The sequence below is a fragment of the Entelurus aequoreus genome, linkage group LG25, assembly GCF_033978785.1.
Source record: "Entelurus aequoreus isolate RoL-2023_Sb linkage group LG25, RoL_Eaeq_v1.1, whole genome shotgun sequence".
Taxonomy (NCBI): domain Eukaryota; kingdom Metazoa; phylum Chordata; class Actinopteri; order Syngnathiformes; family Syngnathidae; genus Entelurus; species Entelurus aequoreus.
The window spans coordinates 12165233-12173592 of NC_084755.1; the positions used below are offsets into that span (position 1 = coordinate 12165233).

The following is an 8360-nucleotide window of genomic DNA, read 5'->3' on the forward strand; positions in this document are numbered from 1 at the left end:
TGAAAATGTGGCTGTTAGTGGCACACGGCAGGGGGCCACTTGAGCCTGTGTGGGGGAGGGGACCTTACAGCTCAAGCTTTAGTTCTGAGGTAGGTTGTGTGTGTTTTTGCAAGGATCAACAGAATGAAGGGATCAACACTCTGACATTTATTGTTAAAAAAAATACAAAACAAAACATATTTACAAAGAATGAAAAAGCAACTGTTTTGGTGTGGAGGGTTGTTGCAGAAGCAATTGTTATTTTTGTGTGCCAAAAATAGTTTAAAAAAAAAAATTTACAAAGAAAAAAGCATATTTACAAAGAATGAAAAACCATGTCCATGTAAACGTGACTGACATACATTTGAGCAGTCACTCACAATCCTGGCACTGCCATTGCTCCTTTCGGCATTTCCCACATGTATAATTTTTCTGTCTACCTAGACAAACTGCCCCTAACAGCCTCATTACCATAACAAAATGAGTGATTAGTGTATTCGGGAAAAGCGTCGGGCCAAATGACCCCTCTCTGGGTCTTCTAGGTAGACAGAAAAATGCTGGGACTTCTAGTGTTAAACAATGTAACACGGTTTTCCAAAATAAGAGAACAACTTCAACTCAAGTTATGGGAAAAAATGCCAACATGGCACTGCCATACTTATTATTGAAGTCACAAAGTGCATTTTTTTTTTTTAACATGCCTCAAAACAGCAGCTTGGAATTTGGGACATGCTGGTGGGAGGGTAGGGGTAGCGGGGGGTGTATATTGTAGCGTCCCGGAAGAGTTAGTGCTGCAAGGGGCTCTGTTGTGTTTATGTTGTGTTACGGCGCGGATGTTCTCCCCAAATGTGTTTGTCATTCTTGTTTGGTGTGGGTTCACAGTGTGGCGCATATTTGTAACGGTGTTAAAGTTGTTTATACGGCCACCCTCAGTGTGACCTGTATGGCTGTTGACCAAGTATGCATTGCATTCACTTGTGTGTGTGTGAAAAGCCGCATATACAGTATTATGTGACTGGGCCGGCACGCGAAGTCTGTGCCTTCAAGGTTTATTGGCGCTCTGTACTTCTCCCTATGTCTGTGTACACAGCGGCATTTTAAAAAGTTATACATTTTACTTTTTGAAACAGAGACCAATAATTTCCGATATTACATTTTAAAGCATTTATCGGTCGATATTATCGGAGATCCCTAGTTTGGGGTCATTGTCCTGTTGGAACACCCAACTGCGCCCAAGACCCAACCTCCGGGCTGATGATTTTAGGTTGTCCTGAAGAATTTGGAGGTAATCCTCCTTTTTCATTGTCCCATTTACTCTCTGTAAAGCACCAGTTCCATTGGCAGCAAAACAGGCTCAGAGCATAATACTACCACCACCATGCTTGACGGTAGGGATGGTGTTCCTGGGATGCATATCGCTGGGTATTGTGGCCAAACAGCTCAATTTTTGTTTCATCTGACATCACATGGACAAAGATAAGACCTTCTGGAGGAAAGTTCTGTGGTCAGAACCAACACATTTCACTGAACTGCACTAATTTTGTCAAAAGGAGTGGTCAAAAATTCGACCAGAAGCTCAAAGAACTTTCCTCCAGAAGGTCTTATCTTTGTCCATGTGATGTCACATTCTGAAGGCCCCGGGCAGAATTGGTACAGCATGGCAACATAAGCTAGCTGAATTCTGATTGGATACAAACTAACCTAAAAACAGCACTGGAAGGAGCATAGTATGACATGAAGAGAATATGAATACTTTAAGATATTTAGGGAAAGTAAGTCAAAAATTACTTCTATCTTTAATTATGATCATGATCATTTTATTTCTTGAAAAAGTTTGGTGTAAAAAAAATTGGTACACCACTAATTAATGGTCTAATCGCTGATTTTTGTATACTAATTTTAATGTTTGTTTACCTCTGCCCCCAGCAACGTGGACCCTCCCATCTGGTATGACACGGACGTGCGCCTCTTTGAAATTCAGAAGATGTAGACGCTCACCCCAGCTTCGACGGACCGGATCCCAAGTAAAACTGTGTTAAATTTGCTTCTTACTGTAAAGTCATCATGATGATGCATGTTTTGGGTAGCTCGTTAAGACGCCATAAAAAGAAGATATTTATCCTATTCATCACTATTGTCCGCGGATTACATCCGTGTTGTTTTGAACTGAAGAACGGGTGCGAAGATGACTGCACTTTTGTTCTGGTTTTTGGAACGTCGGCAGACTTAGAAGTCAGCGTGCAGTCAGTCAAGTCGGACTTGTTTAAGGCAGCGCCACAGGAAGTCATAGTTTCCGCCAGGTAACTGAGTTCGGGGTGAGGTGTTATGCTAATGAGCGTGTTTTCTTTCATATCACAGCTTTTTGGAGAGTACGCTCCGAGACGTTTAACTTTAAAAAACGACAATATTTCCTCTTCCCGACATGCTTTAAAGTGAACTTGCACCTTCTTTCGTTGTGCTGTAACAGTAAATAGTTTTTATGTATAATATATACTCTTGTATGTGTTTAAAAGTGTATTTTCCTTAAATTATTCTGAATATATAAATATATTGATATGTGAACAAGATGAAATACTACACAACATTGGAAAGACTGATTAAAACATATTGAAGTAAAAAAAAGGGGGCTGTTTTGCATTATGACCACAAGATGGCACTGTTTTCTTCTGAGACAAGGCCAAAGCCATTTTAGCTCTCATTCATTAGGTACACCTGCACCAATACACATATGTTGTCTTTTCAAAAATAGAGCTTAGTTTAATTGAACAATAAATGTATTATTGTGCTTGTGGAACTGCCGTCGTCATACCGTCTATATTCTCGTGTTTAATACGCTACGTGCAGGTAGGTGGACCACCAGTTACTGCCTTTGTTCAACCATAATGACTCTCACAATTGGCATTGCCACACACTAGTTTGCCTTTTACAAAACCAGTGAAGTTGGCACGTTGTGTAAATGGTAAATTAAAAACAAAATACAATGATTTGCCAATCCTTTTCAACTTATATTCAAATGAATAGACTGCAAAGACAAGATATTTAACGTTCAAACTGGAAAAGTTTATTTTTTGCAAATATTGGCTCATTTGGAATTTGATGCTTGCAACATGTTTCAAAAAAGCTGGCATAAGTGGCAAAAAAGACTGAAAATATTTGGAACATCCCACAGGTGAACAGGCTCATTGGGAACAGGCGGGTGCCATGATTGGGTATAAAATCAGTCATTCACAAACAAGGATGGGGCGAGGGTCGCCACTTTGTGAACAAATTGTTTAAGAACAACATTTTTCAAGCAGTTCTTGCAAGGAATTTAGGGATTTCACCATCTACGGTCCGCAATATCATCAAAAAGGTTCAGAGAATCTGTAAAAATCACTGCACGTAAGCAGCAAGGCTGATAACCAACATTAAATGCCCGTGACCTTGGATCCCTCAGGCGGTACTGCATCAAAAAGCGACAATCAGTGTGTAAAGGATATCACCACATGGGCTCAGGAACACTTCAGAAAACCACTGTCAGTAACTACAGTTGGTCGCTACATAAAACTCTATTATGCAAAGCCAAAGCCATTTATCAACAACACCCAGAAACGCCGCCGGCTTCGCTGGGCCCGAGCTCATCTAAGATGGACTGATGCAAAGTGGAAAAGTGTTCTGTGGTCTGACGAGTCCACATTTCAAATTGTTTTTGGAAACTGTGGACATGGTGTCCTCCGGACCAAAGAGGAAAAGAACCATCCGGATTGTTATAGGCGCGAAGTTGAAAAGCCAGCATCTGTGATGGTATGGGGGTGTATTAGTGCCCAAGACATGGGTAACTTACACATCTGTGAAGGCACCATTAATGCTGAAAGGTACATACAGGTTTCGGAGCAACATATGTTGCCATTCAAGCAACGTTATCATGGACGCCCCTGCTTATTTCAGCAAGACAATGCCAAACCATGTTTTACAACAGCGTGGCTTCATAGTAAAAGAGTGCAGGTACTAGACTGGCCTGTCTGTAGTCCAGACCTGTCTCCCATTGAAAATGCGTGGCGCATTATGAAGCCTAAAATACCACAACGGAGACCCCCGGACTGTTGAACAACTTAAGCTGTACATCAAGCAAGAATGGGAAAGAATTCCACCTGAAAACTTCAAAAATTGGTCTCCTCAGTTCCCAAATGTTTACTGAGTGTTGTTAAAAGGAAAGGCCATGTAACACAGTGGTAAAAATGCCCCTGTGACAACTGTTTTGCAATGTGTTGCTGCCAATAAATTCTAAGTTAATGATTATTTGCCAAAAAAAAAAGTTTCTCAGTTTGAACATTACTTTTCTTGTCTTTGCAGTCTATTCAATTGAATATTAGTTGAAAAGGATATGCAAATTATTGTATTCAGTTTTTATTTACCGTTTACACAACGTGCCAACTTCACTGGTTTTGGGTGTTGTACATTCAAATAAATATTTCATAAATATTTCCCAATATAATTTGGAAAATTGCCAGAACGCTGATCACATGTTCTCCTCCTGTGACGCGTTCACCCAACTTAAACCTGACTTGACAATGCAGAGTCGCCTGGCAGACTCCAATGCTCTCATTTTCAAAACAATTTTCACCATTAAAAATGCAGTGAATTGATCTGTTCCAGGGTCAAATTGTCACTATCATAAAGCATTTACTTGTACGAGTAATGTTTAAAGTATAACTTTGAAAGTTTTAATGATCAAGTAAAAAAAGTAAAACTACACATATTACGTGATCTAAGGAGTTCTTAGTTTATTGGTAAAAATTAAAAATGTCCTATTTTAAAAAAGAAGCCATTGGAAATGGAAAGAGGCCAACCTATGTTATAACATAGACCTCAAAAAGACTGGCGACTGTGTGCATGCGGTAGAATATCCCGAAAGGGAGTCCTATATTGACAATAGCAGCCCACATAGTGAACTTGTAGAACTTGATCTCCACGCTGTGATCAAACTGGGGGCGAGCACCAAAGGCGGGCATAATCCACAGCTGCCAAAACAAGGACAATTAAGGACATGAAAAATGTGGTCAAAAGTTTACATACACTTGTAAAGAACATAATGTCATGGCTGTCTTGAGTTTCCAATCATTTCTACAACTCTTATTTTTTTGTGATAGAGTGATTGGAGCACATACTTGTTGGTCACAAAAAAAACATTCATGAAGTTTGCTTTTATGAATTTATTATGAGTCTACTGAAAATGTGACCAAATGTGCTGGGTCAAAAGTATACATACAGCAATGTTAATATTTGCTTACATGTCCCTTGGCAAGTTTCACTGCAATAAGGCACTTTTGGTAGCCATCCACAAGCTTCTGCTTGAGTTTTTGACCACTCCTCTTGACAAAATTGGTGCAGTTCAGTTAAAATGTGTTGGTTTTCTGACATGGACTTGTTTCTTCAGCATTGTCCACATCGTTTAAGTCAGGACTTTGGGAAGGCCATTCTAAAACCTTAATTCTAGCCTGATTTAGCCATTCCTTTACCACTTTTGACGTGTGTTTGGGGTCATTGTCCTGTTGGAACACCCAACTGCGCCCAAGGTTGTCCTGAAGAATTTGGAGGTAATCCTCCTTTTTCATTGTCCCATTTACTCTCTGTAAAGCACCAGTTCCATTGGCAGCAAAACAGGCCCAGAGCATAATACTACCACCACCATGCTTGACGGTAGGTTTGGTGTTCCTGGGAATTGTTGAAATTGGGCAAGAAATGTTGTAGTAAATGTTTTGGGGAAATTCGGGAAAATCTGGAATTTTTTTTTAACTTGGAAAAAGGGTAGTTTGAATTTCCAGAAAGCTGGAATGTGTTGAAGGTGGAATGGTTTGAATGGGTTGAAGAATGTGGGAATAGTTGAAGTTTGAAAAATGGCCAATTCATTTTGAATGGGGAAAATGCACAAAAAAAAAAAAAAGGAATTATGGGAAATCCGGGAATTTTTTTTACAGTTGTTGAAGTAGAGCACACAATTCCCAAACAGGCTGAATATTTTGAAGTTGGAACGGTTTGAATCAGATAAAAAATGTGGGAATTGTGGAAATTTGAAGAATGTCCCATTGATTTCAATGGGAATTTCCCCAAATTTTTGGAATTTCGGAAAAAGCGGGAATTTTTTTTGAAAATGGTAAAAAAAAAAACTTTCATGGGCTGAATGATTTTTCCAAATCGGAGGAATGTTTTGACGGTGGAACGGTTGGATTGTGTTGAAAAATGTGGAAGGAGTAGAAAAAAAGGTTGGAAATAGGGTGTTAGAAAACCAGGAATTCTGGAAAATCCTGGAATTTTTTTAAACTTGGAAAAAAAAAAGTAGTTTGAATTTTCAGCATGGTGGAATGTGTTAAAGGTGGAATGGTATGGATCGGTTGAAAAATGTGGAAATGGTGGAAAGTGAAAAATGCCCAATTCATTTTGAATGGGGAAAAATGTCCCGGAAAACCTGGAATTCTGGGAAATCTAGGAAATTTTAGGAATTTGTCAAGGGAAAGCCAGCGATTCCCGAACAGAATTCGAATGGTCTGAATGAGTTGAAATGGGTGGTGTTGGAATTTCTCAAATCGGTCGAGAAATGTTGAAGTAGTAACATGTTGAATTGAGAAATGGTATTACGGAGGAATTCCTGGAATTTCGGGAAAACAGGACATTTTTCCGGTTCAAAAAACAACTTCGGTTTTTTTGTCCTGATTAAGAGGAATGTTGTGACGGTGGAACGGTTGAAATGCGTTAAAAACGTGGAAGGAGTGGTCGACAGAAAAAATAGTATTGCTGGGTATTGTGGCCAAACAGCTCAATTTTTGTTTCATCTGACATCACATGGACAAAGATAAGACCTTCTGGAGGAAAGTTCTGTGGTCAGATGAAACAAACATTGAGCTGTTTGGCCACAATACCCAGCAATATGTTTGGAGGAGAAAAGGTGAGGCCTTTAATCCCAGGAACACCATCCCTACCGTCAAGCATGGTGATGGTAGTATTATGCTCTGGGCCTGTTCTGCTGCCAATGGAACTGGTGCTTTACAGAGAGTAAATGGGACAATGAAAAAGGAGGATTACCTCCAAATTCTTCAGGACAACCTAAAATCATCAGCCCGGAGGTTGGGTCTTGGGCGCAGTAGGGTGTTCCAACAGGACAATGACCCCAAACACACGTCAAAAGTGGTAAAGGAATGGCTAAATCAGGCTAGAATGAAGGTTTTAGAATGGCCTTCCAAAAGTCCTGACTTAAACGTGTGGACAATGCTGAAGAAACAAGTCCATGTCAGAAAACCAACACATTTAGCTGAACTGCACCAATTTTGTCATAAGGAGTGGTCAAAAATTCAAGCAGAAGCTTGTGGATGGCTACCAAAAGTGCCTTATTGCAGTGAAACTTGCCAAGGGACATGTAAGCAAATATTAACATTGCTGTATGTATACTTTTGACCCACATTTTGGTCAAATTTTCAGTAGACCCATAATAAATTCATAAAGGAACCAAACTTTATCACAAAAAAATAAGAGTTGTAGAAAGTATTGGAAACTCAAGACAGCCATGACATTATGTTCTTCACAAGTGTATGTCAACTTTTGACCACGACTGTATGTTGACTTACAATGACGTTAGCTAGCAGCAGAAAGGCGCACACTTCCTTCAGCACTCTCCTTTTCCAGCTGAGCCGCGTGACGGACGTCAACGGGCAGCTGGACTCGCGGGCCCCCGTGACGGCGCTCGCCTCCGAGTGTTCCTGCGAGGCGTGCGCGTTGCTGTGCAGGGCCGCCTCTCGCATGGAGTGGAAGGGCTCCCGGTGCAGCCCCTCGATGATGAAGTAGTTCTGCAGGCCCAGCTGCACCACCATCACGACCCCCCACGCCAGGTTGAGGGCGTTCAGGTAGCCTCGGGCCCCCTCGGCCACCGTGGCGACGATGCTGAAGTAGCTGATGATGAACTGCCCCATGGAGGCCCCCACCAGGAGCTGCACGTCCAGGCTGCGGGTGGGGTTCTTCTCCGAGACGTGCTCCCGCTGGTCCAGCCGGTACACCACGCAGCCCACGACGGTGAAGACGCACATGAGGCTTACGATGACTATGTTCATGACGAAATGGATGAGGAGGGCGTGCGACTGCTCGCCCCGGTCTTCCTGGGCCATCTCCACTTCGTAGACGATGAACGTCACCAGTCCCACTACCACCAAGAGCAGGCCCGCCACCGGGCCCAGGCGTGCCTCCTTGGGCCGGAATCCGACGTGGCGGTGGCCGTGGTCCTCCACCAGGCGGCCCACGTTCTTCCACATGACGTAGGCCATGGCGGAGGCGAAGAGGCTGTACTCGATGTTGAAAGGGTACAGGTAGTAGAAGGCCTCCTCGAAGGTGCTGCACGCCGAGTGGCTGCAGTTGCA

The 8360-nt window shown here is 41.9% G+C and overlaps 2 protein-coding genes across 3 annotated transcripts in view; one reads left to right on the forward strand and one right to left on the reverse strand.

Annotated features, from left to right (window-relative positions):
• The window catches only part of LOC133642724 (protein HID1-like), a 47685-nt gene extending 44917 nt beyond the window's left edge, over positions 1-2768 (forward strand). The window contains exon 19 of the mRNA XM_062037080.1: positions 1906-2768. Within this exon, the coding sequence (XP_061893064.1) occupies positions 1906-1969 (64 nt within the window). The 3' untranslated portion in view covers positions 1970-2768. The remainder of the gene's footprint in view (positions 1-1905) is intronic.
• A 1574-nt stretch (positions 2769-4342) lies between these two features.
• The window catches only part of LOC133642428 (proton channel OTOP2-like), an 11978-nt gene continuing 7960 nt past the window's right edge, over positions 4343-8360 (reverse strand). Inside the window, exons 7-8 of one of the 2 annotated variants that reach the window (XM_062036599.1) lie at positions 7578-8360; positions 4343-4979 (exon numbers count right to left, since the gene is read on the reverse strand). The exon at positions 7578-8360 is cut by the window's right edge and continues 17 nt beyond it. In XM_062036599.1, coding sequence (XP_061892583.1) covers positions 4809-4979; positions 7578-8360 — 954 coding nt within the window. In that variant the 3' untranslated portion in view covers positions 4343-4808. The remainder of the gene's footprint in view (positions 4980-7577) is intronic. The other variant, XM_062036598.1, reaches the window with a different exon arrangement.